At 64.0% G+C, this 22,471-nt stretch overlaps 1 protein-coding gene across 3 annotated transcripts; it reads right to left on the reverse strand.

Moving 5' to 3' along the window:
* Window positions 1-325: 325 nt before the first annotated feature.
* On the reverse strand, window positions 326-17,681 carry PLCB3 (phospholipase C beta 3). 3 transcript variants are annotated; one of them, XM_046643494.1, is made up of 32 exons: window positions 17,436-17,681; window positions 14,697-14,774; window positions 14,368-14,436; window positions 14,141-14,281; window positions 13,822-13,901; window positions 13,686-13,739; window positions 13,520-13,595; window positions 13,325-13,425; window positions 12,661-12,827; window positions 12,439-12,585; window positions 11,366-11,606; window positions 11,025-11,109; window positions 10,760-10,946; window positions 9,735-9,940; window positions 8,754-8,850; window positions 8,589-8,673; window positions 8,181-8,305; window positions 7,714-7,868; window positions 7,476-7,637; window positions 6,747-6,846; window positions 6,556-6,660; window positions 6,257-6,348; window positions 4,517-4,670; window positions 4,391-4,426; window positions 4,051-4,243; window positions 3,503-3,644; window positions 3,337-3,413; window positions 3,134-3,223; window positions 2,985-3,042; window positions 2,598-2,684; window positions 2,290-2,509; window positions 326-1,220 (listed from the first exon to the last, which is right to left on the reverse strand). In XM_046643494.1, the coding sequence occupies exons 1-31, from the start codon at window positions 17,532-17,534 to the stop codon at window positions 2,306-2,308; spliced, it is 3,693 nt and encodes a 1,230-aa protein (XP_046499450.1). In that variant the 5' UTR covers window positions 17,535-17,681; the 3' UTR covers window positions 326-1,220; window positions 2,290-2,305. The 3 variants fall into 3 exon arrangements, with proteins under 3 accessions (XP_046499450.1, XP_046499449.1, XP_046499451.1); XM_046643493.1 differs by lacking the exon at window positions 326-1,220 and having other exon boundaries at window positions 1,893-2,509; XM_046643495.1 differs by lacking the exons at window positions 326-1,220; window positions 2,290-2,509; window positions 2,598-2,684; ... (2 more) ...; window positions 3,337-3,413; window positions 3,503-3,644 and adding an exon at window positions 3,664-3,856 and having other exon boundaries at window positions 17,436-17,680.
* Window positions 17,682-22,471: the final 4,790 nt, after the last annotated feature.

Below are 22,471 nucleotides of genomic sequence, written 5' to 3' on the forward strand. Positions count from 1 at the left end.
CCGGCCCCGGGGACCTCCGGGTCCTTATCGCTAATAGGGTAATTGGGAGCCGCAGGCCGGCCGCCGGAATTCCGCGCTGGGCAAACGGCGCCGCCGGCCCCCAGGGAGGGTCATTTGTTCCTATGTGGGTCAGTCCTTTGGAGCAGCTACTGTGCGGCCGGCCTGGGGTCAGCGCCGCTCAGGGAGTTGGCAGGGCGCGCAGGGCGGGGGAGGGGGCGGCGGAAGGCTCGGCCGAGGGCTGGGAGGCGTCACCAGGGGGCCGGGGAAGCTTCACCAGGACCCGGGAGCCGCTCGGAGCTCACGTCCACAAAGATTTATTGGCGCCCCCTATAGACCAGCCAGTGCTTTGTACTGGGCGTACAGGGATGAAATCCGCCACGGCCCCTGCCCTCCTGAGCTTCCTGACAAGGGGAGAGTAGGGTTACCGGCAGCTGGGTGCTATAACGGGGGGGGGGGGGACGGAACCGGGGCTTCCCCCGGCAGGGGAAAGTCAGGAGGGCTTCAGGGAGGAGGTGAGTTAGAGCTGGGACTTGAAGGGAGAAATGGGGCAGGGGGTGTCATTCCGGGCAGAGGGGAGAGTGGTCCCATGGAAGGATGGGGGAGCAGCAAAGGCCAGGCTTCTGAGGGGCTCGAATGTCAAACGCAGGAGTTTGGACTTGAGCCTGGTCTTTGAGCACCCGGGGACTGACATACAGTGTGGACGGGAGTGGAGTCAGGAAGACAGGCGCTGGCTGCTGAGAGGCCTGGACCCGGAATGCAATGGGCCTATTTGGGGGTAGGACAAAGCCTGGCCCCAGAATTAACCCTGAGGAAGTAGGGCCCAGGGCAGAGGTCCCCAGCCCTGGGACCGCCCTACTCGAGGCCTCCCCACCCCATCTGTTTGCCTGAGGCTGCAGCAAAAACAAAGAGAGAAAACAGTCAATTGGCAGGAGATAAGCCCAGATAAGAGGCTGCCTTCCTCTGGAGGAGGAAGGCCGGCAGGCAGCCCGGGAAGCACCAGGAAGCTGGGAGAGGCCTTGAAGGAGTGCCAGCCTGACCCAGCCACCAAGCCCGCTGCAGCCTCGCCGCGGGGTCTCTGCCTCTCCTCGGGGTCCTGAGGCAGGAGTGGGGCACAGAGCAGGTCTTCCAGGCGGGCCGCGGAGTCTGCCATGGAGGGTCCAGGCCCACCTGCCTCCACGTCAGGACGTCATGACTTCTGCTCTGGGCCTCAGTTTCCTCATCTGTAAAACAGGCAGAACATCTCCCTCACAGGGATGAGGGGCTGCTGGGCCTCCCAGCCCCTGTGTCTGTGGCTGTCAGCTTCCCTTCTCCCAAGGGTCACTGCCAGGCCTACCCAATTCCCACCTGTCACTGAGAGCCCAGGTCCCTGATGCTGAGCAGGTGGTGAGCTGCCCAGCTCCATCCTTAGCCAATCCAGCCCCCAACAGAGTCAACTGCCTGTGTGGGGCCCAGGGCAGCCTCGGCGGAAGGTGCTGGGCCTCGGGTCATATCAGGCAACAGGAAGGGGGGGCAGGGAAGGTTTCCTGAAGCAGAGGCCTGAACCTCCGAGAAGGGAGGACAAGAGCCCAGGAGGGAGGAAAGTAATGGGGGAGGGGGCAGGGGGAGTGACAGCCCAGGGACAGAGGGCACAGAGGCAGGAAAGCCTGGGGGAGGCCAGAGGCCACTGACGTCAGGTGTCAGGTGTGCCGCTGGGAAGATCTGCAGGCCGCGGGCTACGAGGTCTCAAGGTTCAAACCCAGCAAGCCTCCGCTGGGGGCCTGACCTCAACCCCACAATGCCCACAAGCCCATTTTACAGACGAGGAAACTGAGGCCCCAGAAGTGGTGGAGCCAGACCTAGGGCCCCCAGTCCTCTCCGGCACTGCCCCACCCCAAACCACGCGTCACACAGGGTCCCTGAAATCCACTTTTATTCATGTAAAAAAATCCCCAACGAACAGAGAAAGAAAGTGACCCCTACTTCCCAGAGCTCCAAGTCTCCACCCAGTGTTCCCTGGGGAAGTGAGGGAGACCGCTCCCACTCTGGGCTGTGGGTGTCATGGGGAGCGAGGCCCCGACCACGGCCCGGCTGGCCTGGAGTGAGCCAGCATCCTCCGAGGACTGAGGGCAGGACGGAGGGGCTGGGGACTAAAGGGACCCAGGAGGGTGAAGGAAGGCAGTTAGCATGGGTGCTCGCCCCAATTTAAAAAAATAAAATTTCTAAAGATAAAAACTCAAAAAAAAAAAAAAAAGCATTAGTGTCTTAGCCGCCTGCCCTCCGCCCAGTGCCCCACCCCGGCCCTGTGGCCACCTCTTGCTCAGTCCGTTCAGAGCTTCGTATTCTCCTCTTGGCTCTCCGAGTCAGCACCAGACAGGTGCCCGCTGCTCCCGGGCGCGTGACCGTTGCTGGCACAGGCCACCAGATGCCTGTCCCCCAGCCCCTCCGGCGTCTCGCCCAGCAGGCTCCGGCGGACCTCCTGGGGCAGCCTTGCCCGCTGCTCCTGACACTCCTGGGCCAGCTGGGCCAGCAGCTGCGGGGGGAGGAGGAGATCACAGCGAGGCCAGGCCACCAGCACCCTGCTGCTGCCCGCCCGCCCGCCCGCCTCACCAAGGCCTCACCTTGGGCTCCTCTTCTGCCAGCTGCTGCAGGACCTGCTGCTGCCCAGCCACAAGGCGCTCCTGCCGCTGCTTCTGGGCCTCCTCCAGCTGTGGGGGACGGGGAGGGGCTCAGCTGAGGGTCTCTAAGGGAGGGGCTGGGGCCCTGCGGCTCTGGCTGGGCAGAGAATCAGGCAGGTGCAGGCACCCAGGGTGTGTGGCCAGGGTTCTGAGATGACCCTTAGAGCAAACGTCCCAGGCTCAAACTCCAAAGCCAGGGGGCAGTGGAGCCCAAAGAGAAAGACTCTAGAAGCCCCTTGGGGCAGTGTAGCTCTAGTCCAGGTCCCGAGGTGGGTATCTCAGGACCCAGGAAAGAGGGGTAGGCTACGGTCATGCCCGAGCCTCACTCACCCGACGGATGGAGTTGACCGACTCAGTGATGTGCCGACGGTTGATCTCGGTCAGTTCCCTACAGAGGAGAAGGCAGGATGGGCTCAGTGCCCAGGCACCCAGCCCTGCGTGCCCAGTGCCCAAATGGCTCCCGGCCCCGACGCCCTTACGCCTCCTTCTTATGTTTCTCCCTTGTCTTGGCCTCCGAGATACTGTTGTGGCGCTTCCTGTCCAGGATCTTCTGCAGTTCCTTCTTCTCCCTGGAGGAGCCAGTGGGGGAAGAGGAAGGGTCAGTGGCAGGACAGGGGGCTCTACCTTCTTCCTGGCGGCAGGGAGGCCCTGGCCCCACCCACACAGGATCCTTGGCTGTCACCTGTCGTTCGTCTCCTTCAGCCTCTTTAACTGGGTTGTGTGTGCATCCAGGACAACCTCCCTGAGCCGCTGCTGAGCCTGTGGACACAGGTGGCCAAAGGTGACACAGGAGGATGACAGGTCTGTCCAGGAGGTGGCTCTCCCTCACCACCACATGCCCCCCTCACCTGTCGCAGGTGCTCCAGCCTCCACTTGCTCTCTGTGTCGGCCTGGGCCTCCCTCAGCTCCAGCAGACTCTGCACCTGTCTTTTCTGGAACTCCTGATAATGCTTCACCTCTTTCTCCTCCTCCTTCTCGTCCTCCCCGCCTCTGTCAGAAGGACCCTCTGGGTGACGCTTGGGTCATCACATGGACTTGGGGGGCAGTGGGGGACAGGGCGTATCCCATCAGGCAGTAGCAGACACCAGCCGGGGGGGCAGGGTCTGTTATGCCAACCAGGAGGCCCGTTCGCTCCACCCGAATGACGGGAGCCTGTTTGGGCATCAGTCTCTCCCAGGGGACTTCAAAAGAGGTGTCACTCCCTGGCAGAAAGACGGTGGGACCCAGTGTGGGAAGCCTCCTTTCTTCCTTGTACTATACCCTCCCCCCTGGGGGTCGAGCGGCAACCCCCACGGTCCCTCCGCGCCCACCGAGTGCAGAACCCCACATGCGCACACACCCTGTATTCACATCAACGCACGCAGCACACTCACACACAGGCAGGCTGGACACTCACAGGCCACCTGGCCGGGGCCGGCACCTGCCCTCGGCCCGAGCCTGGGCCAGGCCATCGAGCAGGCGGCGAGTGAGGGCTACAGCCTTCCGCTGATGCTTCTTGCGCAGCTCCCGCAGGTCTCGCTCCTGCCGGCTCCGGAGCTTCACCAGAGCCTTGTGGCCTCGGAGCTCGTCCAGTGGGGCTGGGGCCACCTCTGTGAGCAGCAGAGCAAAGGCAGGCTGGGCGGGGGCGGGGCGCCAACCCAGCAGGAGCACCACACGCTAGCCAGGAGCGGCCCTACCTCCCGTGGTGGCCCCGCCTCCAGAATAGGCCCCGCCCCGCAACAGGCCCCACCCCCTACCTGCGAGGATGCTGGCGACGAGATCATCCCGTTGGCCTGGAGAACAGAGGCGGGACTGAGAAGCTGGAGGAGGGCACAGCGAGCTGCTCCCCAAAGCGCCCCCTCTAGGCCCCAGGCGCCCCTTACCTGGGCTGCTGAGGGACGGACTGGTGGGGGAGGTGACAGTGCCTGGGGGCCGGCGGGGGGAGGGGTCCAGTGTGCTGGGTGTGGGGTTTGGGGTCAGCTGGGACCCCAGCTGCTGAGACTGGGTCTCCTGGCATGTCTCCGGGCCAGCCTGAGCCTGCGGGGAGAAAGCGGGATGCTCCTTCCAGAAATGCTGTTCTCTCCACGCCCTTCTGTCCTTCCCAGACTCCCGGGGCTCCCCAGGGCCCCTGGTCAGCATCTCTCAGCCGGTCTGGCCCCGGACTGCTCATCTGTAACGTGGGGTTGTTGGGACAAGTCCCTGAGAAACAAGAGGTGTAAAACAAGCATTTCTTGGGCCCGGCCTGGTGGCGCAGTGGTTAAGTTCGCATGCTCTGCTTCTCAGCGGCCTGGGGTTCACTGGTTCAGATCTCGGGTGCGGACATGACACCGCTTGGCAAAAAGCCATGCTGTGGTAGGCATCCCACGTATAAAGTAGAGGAAGATGGGCACGGATGTTAGCTCAGGGCCAATCTTCCTCAGCAAAAAGAGGAGGATTGGCAGTAGTTAGCTCAGGGCTAATCTTCCTCAAAAAAAAAAAAACACCAAGCATTTCTAAAACCCTTTTCCCCATGGGATGCAGGAGAGAAAATGTGAGATCACATCTCTGGGATGCCAAACCCCACTACATGTGCTCAGGAACTTCCAGATTGTTCTGGAAAGCCTTGGCCCAGCCCCAAGTTCCCTCCCGGCTCCAAGCTCCCCTCCACCCTTGCCCACAGCTGCTCATCTCTCTCGTTGCTTAGCTCCTGATTAAATCAACGAAGGAAATGACCGCAGAGTGGGCACCAGCCTTTCCCGCTAACAGCTCCAAGCAGCCGTGTCTCTTCCCGGCCTGTGTCTCTTCCCCGCCTGCCGCAGGCCCCGGGGGGAATAAGTCGAGATGTGCGGGCCAGCCTCTGCTCCTGACCCCTCCCCACAGAAGCCACTGCTCGGCTCATGGCTCCCAGGACCCCACATTTTAAAAGCTTCTGTGGCTTCCAACTGCCCTGATGAAGCGGCTGGTTTTGACCCGCTTGTAGCTGGAGGCCTTCCAGCCCAGGTCTGCCTGAAGGCTCTCGCATGCAAAGGGCTGGCTCCCACCTTCTTAAACTGCGAGGAGTAACCCAAGGCCGCTGAGCCTCCTGAGCACCCTACCCGGTGCAGCGTGCCGAAAGGGCAGCACTCGAGGCAGAGCCGAGGGCTGGAGGCCCAGGCCAGGCCTTTTGACTCAGAGGCTTAGTGTCCCATCTTTACACGGGGGTGGCAGTACCACACTCGGGTGGTGGGAGGACGATATGAGCCAAGTGGGTGAAAAGAGCTCAGACCCAGCCGGGCAGAGAGCCGGCGCCCAGCATTCACTTGTTTTTATATTCTGATTTGGATGAGAGAAGGATCCAGAAAGGGGAACAGGCTCTCCAGGCAGAGGGAAGGATGTGGGCCAGGGCACACAGTGGGTGTCTGTACTAAGGCATGAACAGCCCCACTCGGGGAGAGGAGCCAGCCCACCAGCTGGGAGCGGGATGGGATGGGAGGGTACAGGCTGGGGCGGGGGTCGGGGGGACCATGCCCGCAGTGTGCTTCTCCACCAGGGCCGGGCCCAGAGGTCAGCCCTCATCACCTCGTCCCACCCACCCCAGGGTCCCCAGGGGCCAGGGGGCCTGAGCCCAGCTGCCTCCCACCTGCCCCTGACCTGCCATGGCTCACCTCGCTCTCCCCAATGAGGGCGGCCAGCTGCTTGGCCCTCTGGTCCATCAGGCTGACGTGCTTGATGGGGTTGATCAGGGCCTCTGCGTAGTCTGGGCGGGGGCAGAGGGCGAGGGTCTTGGAGACAGAACTCCCCACCTTCCCCGCCAGCTCTGGTCTCAAGGAGGGACCACAGAACCCGCCCTCGGATCTGTTTACCACCCTCAGTTCGGGCCACCAGCTCAGCCTCTCCCAGGCCTTGGTGGTGTCCTCGCCCCCACCCTGCCAGGCCCGCCCAGCCCCAGCTGCCCCCAGCACACCCTGGTGGTCGTCAGGGATGTAGTCGGAGGCCTCGGTGTAGATGAGCAGGGCCGGCAGGCACAGCGGCTGGTTGGCCTCGTTCCGCAGGCAGATGTAGTGGTACCCTGGAAGAGCCCGAGGGCAAGGTGGCTGCACCCCACCGGGTCCCCACACGCTGCCCCTATGCCATCCAGAGCCCAAACGGCCTCACCTGAGCGGATGGCAGAGACGGGCAGGATCCGGTGCCCCACGAACTTGCCGCCCTCCTCAAAAGCCGCGATGCGCAGCGAAGCCAGCGTGGGCAGCACCACCTGAGGGCACAGACAGACGCTGAGCCACGGCCACGGTGGCCACTGAGCCCGCTGACCACAGCCACCCAGGCCAACACTCAAGTGGACCCTCGGACAAGCTGCCCCGCGCCTGCATGGCCTGGACAAAGGGGTGGCCAGCCACCCTCAGAGCCCTAAGCTAAGAGGACAGGCGGGCAGACCCGCCAGGCACGGCTCCCGGGGGACAGGTCTGGTCATCGCCAGCTTGGAAACCACAGAGCGAGCTGTGAGTCTGTGACTGAGGCCACGCCCCACCCCAGCTGGGCGCCGGGGTCCAGTCCATTTGGGAGGCGGGAAGAGCTGGTGTGAGCTGGCGGCTGAGACCTCAGGCAAGTCCCTACTGCCTGGACGACGGGACGAGCTGCACCCTCTCCTCACGGGGCACTATGGGACCTCCTGCTGTCTCACCCCCCCAACCCGTCCTCTTCTCCCAGCCTGCAGAGGGCAAGGAGCCTGACCCTGGGACCCACAGGACCTGCAGTGGGGCCTGGAGGTGACAGCCCCAGCCTTCGGCACCCCCAGCTCTGACCCCCGACCGCCACCGGTGTGTGTGGTTCCTGTCACCCCCACAAGAGCCCAGCAGGTCTGTGCTGGGAGGGGCGCAGGCTCACCTTGGGGAAGTCGAAGGGCTCCTCATCCCACACGGGGTTGAACGAGTTCCCCTGAGAGGTCCGTGTGCGGTACTTGCGCCGCGTGTCCACAGGGAGGCCGAACATGTCCACCTCCACGTAGATGCCCACCTTCCTGTCGGACAGGAACTGCCCCGAGATCACCTGGGGGCCGGGAGCGTGAGCGGCTGCGGAGAGTCGCACCCCCAGGACAGCCCGCCCAAGCCCTTGCCAGCCCCACCTTGACCCGCAAGGCATTGGCCACGATGCCATCCACGATGACCTCGGTGAAGGGGTCAAAGGACTTGTCCGGCCGCCGCATGAACTCGGGTTTAAGCAGGTAGCCGCTGCGCCCATTGTACTCGAACACGCCCGCGTTGAGCTGCATCGCCACATCTGGGGGCGACACGGGGGGGCCAGGGCCAGCAGGTCGGACGGGGTCAGGACAGTGCCACGCAGAGGGGAACCGGGGATCATTAGGGTCAGGTCAAATGGCATCAGCGGTCCCAACTCAGGAAAGGTCAGACAGGGGAGGGCTCGAGGGTCACCCAGGTCGGGAGTGGGGCTTGGCCAAGGTCTCTGTTCCGTGTGGGGTTCTGGGATCAGAGAGAGTCAGAGGTCCGTTCAGACCCGATTAGCAGGGCTGTGGGTCAGAAGTCAGGGAGGCCGGAGGCCATAGTTTAAGGGTTGCGGCAGGCCCGTGCTCACCCAGGGTCTGGAAGTTGAGCGCGACGAGCTGGCAGCCCACATTCCAGAAGAGCTGGGGCATGTAGTTAGACGAGTCCACGCGGGTGCCCTTGGGGTAGATACGGCTCAGCTGCTGCTTGTTGTATCTGAGGGTGCGGTCAGGGGCCACACGGTGGGCTGGCCCCACCGGCCCCCAGCCCAGGGCTCCGGGCCCACCCTCGGCCTCTGTGAACCCGCCTCCCGGGCTTTGCCCCTCCAGCCCCCAGCTTCTCAGCCAGGCCCCTGTGCGTCTCCCAGACCCGCCCAAAGCCCAGACCGGGTGCTGGAGGGTCAGGACCCCAGGCAGGCGGCAGAAGTGGGGTGAGGACATGAGCCGGCCTGCGAGCGCCCCCACCCTGGCCCGCAGGCCCCAGCAACGCGGAAGGATACTCCACGAACTCCATGGGGCTCTTGGTCAGCTGCTCCATGGCCTTGGTCTCCACGAAGGACGACATCTCGAAGCACTTGTTCCTCTCTGGGGGGCGGGCGGCGGGAGGGCGTCAGGCCTGGCAGGGCCGGGCCGGCTCCCACTCCCACCCTCTCCCCCCGACTCACTTCGGGCAGCCTCGAAGGACTTGAACTTGACGGGCTCGATGTAGTTGACGAGAGTCGACATTTCCTCCGTGGCATTGACCTCGCTGCTGGCGGTGCCCTGTGACCCCCGAATACGGGGTCAGCAGTGCCATGCCGCCCAGCTATCAGCTGGAAGTTCCCCCACCTGCCCCCTGCCACAAAGGGGCTGCTGACCCTCTTCCCACTGCTGCCATCACACTGCCCAGGGGCTCTGGGCAAGGGCCCCGGCCCCTCCACGGCCTCGGTCAGTCCTGGTCCCATCTGCCCCGCAGCCTTCTCCCTGCAGCCTCACTGACGTGCCCTGGACCCCACCCTCCTGGGTGGCTTCCTGCCTCCCCATAGTTGGAAACTAGAACTCCTCACCCAACCCCAGGGGTTCAATTACTCACATGCAAATGAGCCCCCAATTTCCATCCCCCACCATCATTTCCACCTACCACCTTGCCATCCCCTCTCAGGTGGCTCATAAGAGCCTTGAACTCAAGACCCATGATGCTGAGCTCGGCTGCCCTTGCCCACACCCTTCCCCACTCTGGGCTCCTCCTGAGTCTGGCCTCATGATGGATCTCTTCTGTCACCCTAACTCCTCAGCACTCCTCAACCCTCCCTTGTCCTGCCCTGCTCCTCCTTCTGCATTCTCTGGCCCTGCCACAGGGCCTTTGCACCTGCTGTTCCCTCTTCCTCAGGTCTGCTCACCCAACATCCCTGCCCAGGTCAGACTCCACTTCCTCCCCACAGTTCTGCACCCTGACTCACCCCTCCCAGGCCCACATCACGAGCATAATTTCACACTTGCTTCCATGCCTGTTTATGTAAGACCGCTCCTCCCTTCTCCACACACACGCTCAGAAGGGCAGGGATAATGTCTGATCACAGCCAGACCCAGAACACAGCAGGCACTCAGCAAACGCCCAGGAAATGAATGTGTACTGCCTCTCCTTCTTCCCCGCCTGCAGGCCTGACCTCATCCGTGGTGGGCTTTTTAGGGTCCGTCTGTTCCTCCTCTTCCTCGTCTTCCTCCTCATCCTCGCGGTCAACAGGTCCAAGAGCATCAGGGCCCCGCTGCGGCCCCTCCTCCCCCAGAGACTTCTGAGGCTCCAGGCTGGGCTTCTCGAGGGCCACCTCCTCCCCGTTGCTCAGGCCGGGGCAGCTGTCGGAGCTGGGGGACCCTGCCGAGGACAGGGCCATAGGAGGTCAGGGGTCAGGGCACAGAGAGACACTCAGGAGCCAGGAGGGGTTGTGCCCAGTGCGTGTGGAGGTGACACAGTGGGGAAGGGGTCCTCTCAGGGCAGTGTGGCTGGGGGAGAGGGCAGAGGTCAGGAGTTGGATAGCATTAAAGCCAATGGTAGTGCAGAGGGGTCACAGGTCAAAGGTCAGGGTCCAGAGTTATATCCATCAGGGGAGTAGGCAGGGTGGCTCAAAAGGGTCAGAAGCCAGCAACTGGGGCACAACAGCCTTGACAGTGGGGGTGAAGACTGACATGGTGGGGTTCTAAGTCAGGGGTCAGTCGGAGCCACACCCAGTGAGGGGGCTCAGCGAGGGGACAGTCAGCAGGCAGATGTAAGGGGGACTTCGACAAAGCGAGAGGTAAAGGGTCAGCTAGAATTACAACCAACTGGGTGGGGGCCACAGGACAGGGGTCAGCGGTCTGGGTCACACCCGAACCATGGGCACGTGGTTCCCTGAGGTCAGAGGTCAAGATTCAGAGTCATAACCTGGTTGGGGGGAGGAGTTCTGTGCGGTGGGAGGTTGAGGTTGAGGGGTCAGGAGTCGGATGGAACCAAATGTAACTGGGGTGTCATTCAGTGAGGTGAGAGCATGGGATCAGGGGTCAGAGGTCCCATACCCAGCTGAGTGGCAGTGAATGGCTTGGCGAGCAGGGAGGTCAGGGGTCGGGAGCAGAAGGGGCGTCCCCGGGGAGGGCTGGGCTCAGCGAGCTGGGAGGTGAGGGCAGGGGCAGGGGCAGGGTCAGGTGGGCCGGGGCGTACCGAGCTGGGGCGAGGAAGGCTCGGTGGCGGCAGAGCTCTCGCTCAGGGCCGAGTTGCTCTGCTCCAGCGGCCGCTTGCGCACGGAGCTACCGGGGACGCCCGTGCTGGGCTGGTGCCGCTTCTTATTCTTCACCAGGATGCGGCCCATCAGGTCCTGGGGGCTGGGCAGGGGGACGCCTGGGGCCAGCTGGTGGGCAGGGACAGGTCAGGGCCTGCAGGGGCGCCCTCGCCCCCCACGCCCTGCCACGGCTCCACACCCCCGTACCGGGTACTTGTCCAGCGGGTCGATGAGCAGCGCATCCCCAAAGATGGAGCGGCAGTACTCGGCCATCTTGGCCTGCTGCTTTGCCCTGTGGGGCCAAGGTCAGAGGTCAGAGGTTCCTGGGGTGAAGCTGCAATCCCCAGGGCAGGTCAGAGACCTGCAGGGTCAGCAGAAGGTCCCAGGGTCAGAGGTCATAGGAGCAGTCCAACAGTGCCATGGGGGGATGACTGTCTCAGGGTCGAGTGGGGGTCCCCAGGTCAGTGGTTTCCATATTAGGTTGCTGGGATGGATGTCTTGGGTCGGAGGGCCCAGGTATGGGGTCCCCGGGTCAGGGGCCCACTCACGAGTCCACGTGGTTCTCGAAGGAGAGGATGACGGGGTAGGGCGAGGTCTTGAAGGCGGTCTCCGCGATGGCCTCGAGCACGTCCCGCAGCGGCACCTCGGTGGTCATGGTGAAGCCATGCGTGATGAACGGCTCCTCCTCGGGCGGCCGCCCCTTCCACACGTCCAGCTCCACGCAGCGGCAGCCCCACAGCAGCGCCTGCCGGTACATCTCCACCGACGAGGTCCCGGCCAGCTGCCCCGCTGCAGGCGCGGCTCCATCACCACGGCCGCCCAGCCAACCTGGCACCTCGCCCTCCTCCCCGGGCCCGCGCTGGACCAGGCCAGCCCAGGGGCACAGCGGCCCCAGTGGCGCCTCACCCAGCCCTAATCACATAGTGAATTAATCCTTAATTCACTATGGAACCAGCACCATCCCCTGAAAGTCTCCAGGGCAGAGCTCAGCACCCGCCTCCCAGCCCCTGGCACCCACCCAGGCTGGGCCGGTCGGCGTCTGCCAGTGCTGGCTGGCAGCTTGGTCCCTTCCCAGGGCTCACCCTCTTTCAGAGAAACACCCACCTCCCCCGCAGCCTGAAGTGGGGAGTCGGCCCCGACATCCCCACAGCCCCTCACCGCTTTGGAACAGCCTCCATAACCTCCTGCCTGAGGACAGCAGGCCCTCCCCGGCCTCCCATCCGGTCTCCGCAGAGGACCTGGCGTCATCCTTCTAAAGACACACCGGGTCGCATCCCCTCCACCTGCTTAACACCCTCCAGGAAGGCCTTCCCGCCCACTTAGGATCAACCCACGTTCCCTCTGTGCCCCCAGGTCTAGCCCGGCCCCTTCTCACCTTTCCCTGCCCTGCTCTGCCCCACCTGTGGCACCAAGCCACCTCCTGTCCCAGAAGGTGACAGCCAGCTGCTGTGGGCGGGAGCCCTGCCCCTGGGGAGCCTTCCAGAACACCCAAGAGATGCACCCACTCCCGGGGCAGGCTGTCTGTTCCCTGCCTGCATGTCTAGCACCGGCCACACCAAAAGGAGGGCGGCAGGGCAAGGGCCAGAGGGCAGAGGTCGTGGATGTCCACCCTCCCGCTTACCCGTGAGGTAGGTGTTGTGGGAAGAGTTGATGAAGTAAGCACTGAGCGGCTGCGTCATGTCGGCGCTCAGGTCCAGGGCCTCCAGGGGCAGGATGCCGTTCTCCTCACCTCCCAGGTAGCGGCTGAAACCTTCCATGGACATCTGGTCTGGGGGCGGGTGGGATCAGCAGGGTCAGCTGGGCCCCTGCCGCCAGCCCCCGCCAGGCCCCGGCCACCGCTCACCTCGCTCCAGGAACTGCTGGTTGGGTTCGTACTTCTCGATAAGCTGCCTCGCCTGGGAGTGCCGCAGGGGTGGGTACAGCACCTCGTTGAGCCTCGGGTCCCGCTGCTTCTGGTTGATGAAGTCCATGAGCTGCTCTAGCGTCAGGTATGGCTTGCCCTTGGCGCCTCTGGAGGTGGTGGGAAGCCACATCAGCCCCCACTCCAAGCCCTCACCCCGGGACAGGGTGTCGGAAGGTCTGTGCCTGGCTCCAGCACCCCCTGACTGGGACTTGGGCAAGTCGCTGCCGACTCTGGGCCTCGGTTTCCCCATCTGCTCTAATGACCACTCATCGCAAAGCAAGGATTTTGGAAACCACTGAGTTCTTGGCCAGCCATGCTGAGATTCCAGACCCTGGACCATATCTCAGCTCCAGCCCTCGCCCTGTGAGCTCGAGCAAGTCCCACAACATATCTGAGCCACTCGGCCCTCATTCCCAGTGTGGGCTGAGGAAGGTAACTCTGGCCAGGGTCAGCATGGCGCTGTCCAGAGCACAACTCTGGGCAGGACGGCTCTGAGCGTGACCACAGCCCTGGCGTGCTGGGACCCCCTCCCTGGGCTGGCAGGAACCAAACAGAGGCCAGAGGCAGAGCCCTGGGGGCTGGGAGGTGGGCCCCGCCTGCTCACATCTCCAGCAGGATCTTGTCAATGTCCGGCCGCAGACACAGCTTGTTCAGGAACCGCTCGAAGATTTCCAAGGAAAACTCGTCGGGCCGGATGGACTCGCTCTGGGGACCGGCAGTGTGGGGTGAGAACCAGGGGCAGCCAGCTCGCAAAGAGCAGGGGCCCACCGTGACCCCTCACCTTGCCCTGCCCCCTCACCCGATTGAAATTGAGGCCACAGGATTCCAGTGCAGTTTCCACCCGCTTCTTGTCTGCTGAGAACATCTTCAGGATGCTGAGCAGGCAGGAGGGGTTAGGGTCAGTGGGGGCAAAGGTCACCAAGGGCGGGGCAGGAGAGAAGGTGCTGGGGGAAGAGGGCGCTCACTTCTTCACCGGGATCCTCCCATCCTGGTTCACCTGCAGCTTCAGCTTCGTGTATCTGGGGAGGCAGGTGGAAGGGTCACGCCCTGGGAACAGCCACCTGAATCCCCGATGCCCCCCCCATGCAGCCCCGGGCTCACGCTTTGCGCAAGAAGGTGTTCCGGGAGGCATTCTGAGCCAGGATGTTCATAGCCAGCTTGAACAGCTCCTCGGACCAGACCTGAGGGGTCAGGATCCAGGGGGAGGGGGTGAGTGGGGGACAGCAGGGCTGGCCTTGCCGCAGCCCACGCCCAGAAGCAAGTCTGGTACACAGTAAAAGCTTAAATCCTGCTTTGTCAGAGGATGATTAGAAATAGGGGCAGGGGACAGCCCAGCACACAACAGGCGCTCGCTAAGTGATGGCTGACTCGGCAAGGGAGGAGGCGGCTCCCCAGGGACGACCCCTCGGCCCCAGCCCACCTTGGCTGTGTCGTCCTGCACGGCCATGAAGTTCAAGAATGTCGTGTTCACCGGGTCTGGCCCGGCCACCACCGTCATCAGCTTCTCCTCCAGCCGGGCATCGGGGCCCCCAAAGCCCAGCACCTCCCGGATCTTGGGGTCCTGAAGAGGGGGGTCCGAAGGTGAGGAGGGATGTCCCCATCCCCCACAGCCTCACCCCATCCTGAGGCCTGGGCCCCATCTCTCACCTTGGGCAGGCGGGCGTAACGGCCTGTCCGCGTGTCCCTGATGGAACTGATGTCCAGTGTGTCCACTTCCTGGGGAAACCAGATGCCAGGGGAGGTCTGAGAGGCTTCAGGGCCAGAGCTGGGAGCCCCCAAGCTCCCCAGCCAGGCCAGGGAGCGGCCACCCCCTGCGGTAGCCTCAGCCTCAGCCTCCGCCCCTAGCACTTCCTGTCCAGGGAGCCATGGGAGAGGTCAGCCAGCAGCCGGGCCCCAACCCATGGGCTGGCGGGGGTGTCGGGGGTCTGGGGTAGGGGTCCTAGACCTGAGCAAGCTGCCCCAGTGCCTGCCCTCACCATGTTGGGTCCTGTCCAGTACAAAAAGAAGCCATTGGCGTCCACGCGCAGGGTCACCAGGTTCCGACTGGAGGCCTCCTGGGGATGGGAGGGGACAGCAGGGGTCAGGGAGGGCGGGCTGCAGCCCAGGCTTGGTCCCTGCATCCCCAGGGACCATCCACCCCACTGTTTCTGCCGGTGAGTGAAGACGAGGCCTCAGCCAGCCCACAGGTCCTGTGTGGCTCCCAGGTCCTCAGGACAAAGCTAAGGTCCTGGGCGTGACATTTGGGGTCCCCCCCAGCCTCACCTCTCTCCCACCCTAAGGCTGTCACCTGGACCACTGACTACCCTCTCCCCACCTCCAGCTTCTGCATCATGGTTCCTTTGCCAGGATATCCTTTCTGTTCTTCTCTACCCATGAAGTCTGGCCCACCTCTTTGGGGAGCTTTCGCCAGACCCCAACCCCAGGCTTGGTTTCTCCAGGTCTGAGAGGGCCCTGCCGGTCAAAACCCCTCCTCGGCCCCCTAGGGAATATTTATGGGATGAAAGCAGAGGGTTCCGAAGTCTGACCCCCACAGCCCTTCTGTGTCCCCCGGGGCCCCATGACGACCGGCAACCCTTACAGCTCCCTCAAAGTCCATTACACCCCATACCCCACTGCATCCTCAGAGCCTCGCAGCTCACCCCATTTCACAGGGCACGGATGGAGTCTCCCCAGAAAGGGAGTCACCCTGCCCCCGGGACTGGACGGTGAATTCTACAGCTGGCAGGAGGGCAGGGAAGACGCACTGGCCCCATTTTCTGAGAAGGGCCTGCTCCCTGGCGCACTCCCAGGGTCACCCCGTGCGACTCAGGGCAAGCAGCCAGGTGGGGGGGGGTCATCGGGGGCTAAGATCCGGTTGAGGCCCGAGTGGCCAAGTGGCCACAGCTAGAACTCCCCTACCCCAGGCTCCCCAGGCCAGTAGAGGACCCCATCCCACCTTGGTGCACCCCCAAACTGCAGCTCTCAAGGACAGTCACATGATCAATACAACAGCTCATCCTCAGGCTGCCCGACAGCGTGCCAGGTACGGCCCCCAGCGCTTCACAGCCAGGAGCTCGCTTACCCTCTAACAACCTCAGCAAGTCTGCGCTACTGTTCTTCCCATTTAACAGACGAGGAGACTGAGGCACAGGGAGGTTACGTGGCTTGACTAAGGTGAAGAGGAGGTGCCAGGATTTGCATGCAGCCCACGTGGCTCCTGAGTCTCGTGGTCCGGGACGCAGGGAACCAGGCTCCCAATCTCCTGGCCTCAGCCACGACCCCACTGTGGGGCCTGAGGGTGTCTCCCCTTTCGAGCCTCAGTTTCCTCTGGGAGAATGGAGATTGGATCAGCCCCACCCATCTCAGGCTTTGCTTACAAAGGACAGGAGGTTGATCTGGGGGCAGAGGGGACCGGAGGCCCCGGAACCTCGGCATGCTTGGGCCTCCCCACCTCACTGTGCGCCCACCCACCCTCAGCCCCTCTCTGAGATTCCCTGCCCTGGGGCTCAGGCCTCCAGAGTAGTGAGGAGGGGGGAGTTCTGTGGGTCCTGTCCCCAGGGTCTCCCCCGGCCCCTCCCCAGGGGTCTGGCCTTCAAAGGCAGCCCAGGCCCCCTGCTCTCCAGCCCCAAGTCCTTGCCAGCAACCCCTACCCCACCCCCAGGGCCCTCTCCCTGTTTCCACTTCCTTATTTGGGTTTATCACACTGGAAGGAAAAGGAGAAACTTTTCCCTTCAGGCCTGCCTGGGGGAAGGGGTGTCCCCTGGCCCCTGGGGCTCCCAGGCACCCCTCTCCGGCACACCTGCTGCCTCCGGCCACGCCCCCAGCCCCTCCCCCAGCTCCCACGCCTACCCGCCCCACCCAGCCGGAAAGGAGCCCGGAGTCTTCCAGGCCTCTGGCCTGACCGGGAAGGAGCGGCGAGGAAGCTCAGACAGGCCGGGTGGAGGCCCGGGGGAAGGCGGGGCCCAGGGGGCAGAGGAGGGGGCGTGTGAAAAGGAGAGCGGGGCGCAGGCCCGAGCGGGGAGCCGCAGGTGGGGGCCGGGGCATCTGGGAAGCACCAAGGGCAGGGCAGGTAGAAAGAGGGGGTGTCAGGATTTATGGGGGTTCAAAGTCCCGATGCTAAACAGTGGAGAGCAAAGTTCCCCAGGGCTGGAGGAATTTAAGGGGCAAAGTTTCCAATAGGGGGTGACGGTGCTCCCACCTGAGCAAGAAGCTGGGCTAGGGCGCAGAAGCAGGGCAGAGGGGTGCCAGCCAGAACAGGAGGGAGAAGGGATGAACGGAGAAGAATGTTCAGGCCAGGGCACTAGAAAAAGTCGGGTCCCGGGGGCACCCACTCAGAATGGGGGTGCGCTGAGCCTGATCGGGGGCCACCGAGCCAGAGAGGCCAGGGCCGGGCAGGGGTCTAGAGAGCAGGCCAGGGTTGGGAGAACCACCAGGAGACCGGCAGGGAGCGGTGGGAATGGCGAGTGAAAAGGGGGCGCCGGGATTTATCGGGGTTCGAAGTCTCGGGGTCCAGGAGCGGAAAGTCCAATTTTCCGTAGCTGAGGGGCTGGGGCGGGGGGTGAGGGACAAAATCTTCCCGACGGGGACGACTGGGGACTTAAGTTTCCAAAGCGCAGCCAGGCTGGGCTCGGGGGGCGCCGTGGCCAGGCCACGCGTGGCTGGGGGTCCCCGGCGTCCGGCCGAGCCTGACTGAGGGTGTCCCCGATCCGGGCGACGCAGGGGCCCCCAGCGCTTACCTCGTCCCATTTGATGAACTTACTCCCGCGCCGCAGGGTCTCCACCACGGTGGGCGGCTCCAGCTGCAGCGCGTGGACGCCGGGCCTGGCGCCCGCCATGGCCGGCCCGGGGGCGGGCCGGGGACCCACCGAGCCCCGACGGGGACCGACGGCGCCGCTGCTCGCTCGGCGCGCTCCCGCGCGGCCCGCTCCGGCCCCGCGGCGTCAGCGCCCGCCCGCCCGCGAGTCTGGCCAGGACGGCCCCGGGATCGGCGGGGCCCGCGGGGCGGGGCGGGGGCGGGGCCGCGGCGGCACCGCCCCCTCCCACCGCGTCGGGCCCGCCCGCCCCGCGTCGGCTCCCCCTGGCGGCCGGGGTGGCGACTGCAGCCAGAGGGGGACTGGGGCAGGGGCATGCCTGTACCCGGACACTTGAGGGGCGGAGCGCTGAGCTGGACCCTCCTGGGGGGGTGGGGAGGGCGCTTGAGCCCAAGGGGGCTATTGGAGGTGCAGCTGGAGAAACTGGGTGCAGGGGGCGCTGCTGAATAGCCTCCGGGGTCAGCCAACTAAGGTTTCTGAGGGTTGGGGACGAGGGGACTACTGGAGGGCCAGGCTTGGGCCGGGGGCTTAGAGCCCTGCCCCCACCCCACTCCTGCAGCACTTAGCGGAGTGCAGGAAAAGCCACTGCCTCCCCTGCCCTCACTTCGCCTCACCCCCTCCTGCAGCAGCGCGGTCCCCCCTCCCCGGGAGCACTTAGCTAGCTAATGGGCCTCCCGCCCGCAGGCGCCCCTCCCCCGTCGCTAGCCTGGGGAGCCCGGGCGCCTGCGCCTCCTTTGAGGACCCAAGCATCCTGGCCTTCCAGAGCGAGCCCTGGAACAGCTCCCTGCTTGTTCCGCAGACCCCCGTGACCGAACCAGGAGCCTGTCCCGGTGGGGCTCCCGACTGCAAACTGCAAAGGGGACAGCTAGTCGTTGGCCCAGAGGGGTCAGAAGCCTGGTGGGCATCCCGAATAAAGGGGGGAGGGGTTTGAAGAGGGGCTCTGCCAGGCCCGGCCCACAGCAGGTGCCCTGAAATCTTCTGTGTTCCAGGGATGGGAGGGGGGAGGGCGCATGGGCAGTGGGATCGGTGGGGGCTGCGGCGCCTCCCGCAGGGCTTGGCTGGGGGGGCTCCTGCCTGCGGGCCCCTGTGGGAGCCCCCCCCAATACAGAGGCAGTAGCAGCAGCAGGTTTAAAGTAGAACTCATCCAGAGGGGCCAGCCAAGTCACCTAGAAACCCAGAAAGAGACGGAGCTGGTTCTAGGGGAGGAGGGGTCGGTAAAGGAGGAGCGGGCTCCTTTGCCCCGGGCTCTCAGGCCCCGGAGGGGAGCCCTGTCTGGCACGGCCAACCTCAAAATCCCCACCATGTTGGACGCCAACTGTAACCTAATGAATCTCCTCTTCTTGGGCTGAGGCCCTGTGGGGGGTGATTATTATCTCCACTCGAGGCCCAGAGTGGGGAAGGGACTTTCCCAAGGCCACACAGCTTTGTAGGAGGATCTCAGCCCTCTGACTTGAAGGCCGGTTCACATTCTGCCACCACTCCTTGCCCTTCAGGAGACAAAGAAAGGGCGACAGGACTTCTGATCCTCCTGCTCCCTCGCCAGAGCAGCAGAGCCATCCCAGAGAGACCCAGGGACTTCACTGGAGGTCTCACTGGGCACAGCCACGCAGGGTGGAGACTGGGCTCTGCTCCCACGGGCCTGGGTTCAAGCCTACCGGCAGACCTAGCCTCTCAGTGCCGCGGTCACCTCGTCCTGAAGCTGTAGGTTGTTGGAGGATGAAATAAACAAACGGGTACAAGATGACCCCTGGCTGCAGGCAGCTGGACATCTCAGGATGGCGAACGGGCTGTGGGGGCGTCAGAAAGGAAGGAGGAGAGGGCACAGATTAGCCCTGGGGCAGGGGGCCTGCGGGCCAGGGCGAGGGCTAGTGCAGCCGGGATCCAGGGCCTGAGCGGAGGGGTCCGAGCTGGGGGCCCTCAGCCTTGGGCAGGGCTTTTTCTCCTTGGAAGACAGCATGAGAGTCTGTTTCCCGGGCCTGAGCCTCCCTCCCCACCATGTCCCCTGAGGCCAGGGCAGCCCCCATTAGAGGGGCTCCTTCCTTGTTCCAGCCTTGGTAATGGTGATAGGGTTTCTCGGCAAGCAGTAATGGTGGAAGGAAGGCAGCCTTTCCGGCCTCTACCCTCTATTAAGGGAGCGGTCGCAGCCCACGGGACCCTCCTCAGGGCCTCTGCTTCAAGGAGGCGCTGAAAACAGCCTGAGCTGTGCTCTAGTGGAGGGGGGCCTTGTGGAGGGGGGCCAGGACCCCAGGAGGGGTGGGGCCGGGGAGGCACAGCCTGAGGCTGGAAGGATGAGAAGCAGCAGCAGCAGCAGCAGCCACCCGCCCGCTCCAGTCCCAGGAGGCTTCAGACAGGAGAGCAAGGGCTGAGATGTGGGCCCCAGAGCACGGAGCTCTCAGCCCCCAACCACTGGAGGTCTGTCAAATCAGCCCCCTTGAAGAGGCTCAGGGCAGGTAAGTGACTTGCCCTCCCTGGGCTGCTCAGCCTGCTGGGCGGAGCCAGGATTCGAACCCAGTTCTTCCACTCCAGGCTTCTGTGCAGGGCAGCCCAGCCTCCAAGAAGGCCGCAGGCCATCATGGCCATCTGTGCTAACCATTCTCAGGGCGAGTGCCCATGGGAAGGGACTAGTGGACTGGGGAGTCGGCCCCAGGAAGCTGGGCGCGCCCTGGGGGTGGCCTAGGAGGTGGAGGGAGGGAGAGTCAGGAAGCGCATCCCCACCTCCTCCCTGCCCTGCCCAGAGAACCCCCAGGGGGTACCCTGAAATTTGGACACAACAGGAGGCCTTCACACCAGCCCTGAGAGGAGGAGGGGGGGCAGAGCTGGGGCTGGCACCCAGGTCTTGGTGGCCTGTAGGCCCCACTCCCACAGCAAGCTACAGTGTACCCCCCTCTTGACCTTGAGCACCCCTAAGGCCCGATTCGCTGCTGGGGCTCAGAAAGCGGACGGCCTTGTGAGGTGAGGTGGGGTGTGGTGCAGAATTCGGACTTGGGTAAATTGCTCTTCCCATCAGGCCAGGCTCAGAGCCAGAGGCCAGGCTGGGAACGGGGCTCCCAGGGGAAAGGGTGGGTCCTGCCTAATCTGTAAGAGCAAGGGTCAGCCCTTTCCTGGCCCCCCAGGCTGGCTGAAGGGAGGCTAAGGCCAGAAGGGGAGCTGGGGAGGGAAGAGGTGTCAGCCACATCTGCCTGCCCTGGACGGAGCCCCCACCACTCAGCCCCTCAGTGAGAAGCGCACCTCACCCACCCTGCACACACACACACACCATTCCCAGCCTCTGCCTTCTTGTTGTCTCCTCACCTCAACTACAAGGTAAGCCTAAAGTCTTAAGTTCGAGTTTGGCTCCTGCACCAGCTGTGTGACCCTGGGCCAGTCTCAACACCTCTCTGAAACCACCTACTGCATAGGGCTTCTATGCCCCCCAGAGAGAGGGTGTCTGTGGCGGGTTGAGACAGAAACACTTACTGCCTCTCAGACCCTGAGACTCTGCTTGGGACCGCAGGGGGTGAGCCTGCCATCTGCAAAAGCATCCCAGCCTTTTGGGGCGGTATCTAAGGGGAGGCAGAGGGGATGAGTGGAGACTTGGAGTCAGGGGGTTTGAGCACACAGCCTGGGTTCGCTAGCTGAGCTCCATCTCATCTCCGTCCAGTCCAGCTGTATGGCGGCTTCATTAACCCCTGCGGTGCAGTCATGGAACGTCCCATGCATTTTCCTCTCTCATCTTCATCATAACCTTCCAGGAAATTCATTCCTCCTTTTAGTCATTCGTGGGACCAATAGTTATGGTGCACCTCCTATGAGTCTGACGTCGGTGCTTAGAGTTCAAGAAGAATCAGGTAATTTGCCCGATATTCGTGGGTTTGAGGCCGAGCAGGCTGCCTCAGCCCTGGGCATCAGCACCACAGAAGGGCCGGACAGGTCTGGGCTCCGGGGAGCGCGGAGTCTAGAAGTGGGAGACAATGAACAAGCGAATGGGAGAGACTGCTGAAAGAGACAGAAATCACACGGGGTGGGTGCGGGAATGAGATACGCGGTCTGCTCCAGAGAGGTGGCCCAGGTAAGGCGCCTGTGAGATCTGCAGCACGGAAGGAGGCGCAGGGCGAGGATGTGCAGGAGAGCGAGCGCGGTGCCGTCACGCTGGAACCTACTCGAGAAACGCTTATTATGGGTCAGCTCTTATTATTATCTTTATCATCATGAGTTCCGGCTCCCCCACTTCCTAGCTCTTTACGCTCGAGTTTCCTCATTTGTACACACAGAGGTTGCGGGATGCAGAAGGCCGCGCCCTGTCGAGGAGGGCGCCCCAAACAAGTTCTGCGCTCCCCTGCCGGGGCTCCGCTGCGGGGGAGGGGCGGCCATGCGGGACCGGACCCAGCGAACTACATTTCCCATAATCCCGTTCCCCGCCGCCATCTTGGCCGGTGGGCGGTGGCTGCCTGGGGTCTGGCCCTTCAGGCCACCAGGGTGGCTCTGCTCGCCCGCAATCCGGGCTTCCACCGTGGGGGGGGCGCGGGACCCTGCCTAGTAGGGCGTCCGGGGACCTGGGCAGCTCCTGCCCACCTTCTCCACTCCTCCACTCCTGGGAGCCCAGTCCACGTGTCGGTCCGCACGGAGAAGCCGGCTCGCCCCCAGCTGGCCAAGGGCCAGAGGACCCAGACAGACATCGGGGGCTCCTACGTTTCCTCCCCGGACCTCCGTCCCACTCCGTCGCAGTGCCCACTCTCCTCCATTCCCAGACGGCCCCTGTTTTTGCTTCAATGAGGACAGAACACTAGGGTCCCGACGGGAGAGCAAATACTGGTACTGGGCGCTTAGAGCGCCTGGGTTTGGGGCAGGAAGGTTAAAAAGGATAGCGGACATCCAGGGTAAAACCCCTGACGCCTAGACCCTCCCCTAGCCCCCGCGCGGGGGCGGGGTAGGGGTGAGGGTTTTGCGGCGGGACTGGCCCTTTAAGGGGGTGTGGTCGGGGG

Source organism: Equus quagga, chromosome 17, assembly GCF_021613505.1.
Source record: "Equus quagga isolate Etosha38 chromosome 17, UCLA_HA_Equagga_1.0, whole genome shotgun sequence".
In the NCBI taxonomy this organism is placed as follows: Eukaryota; Metazoa; Chordata; class Mammalia; order Perissodactyla; family Equidae; genus Equus; species Equus quagga.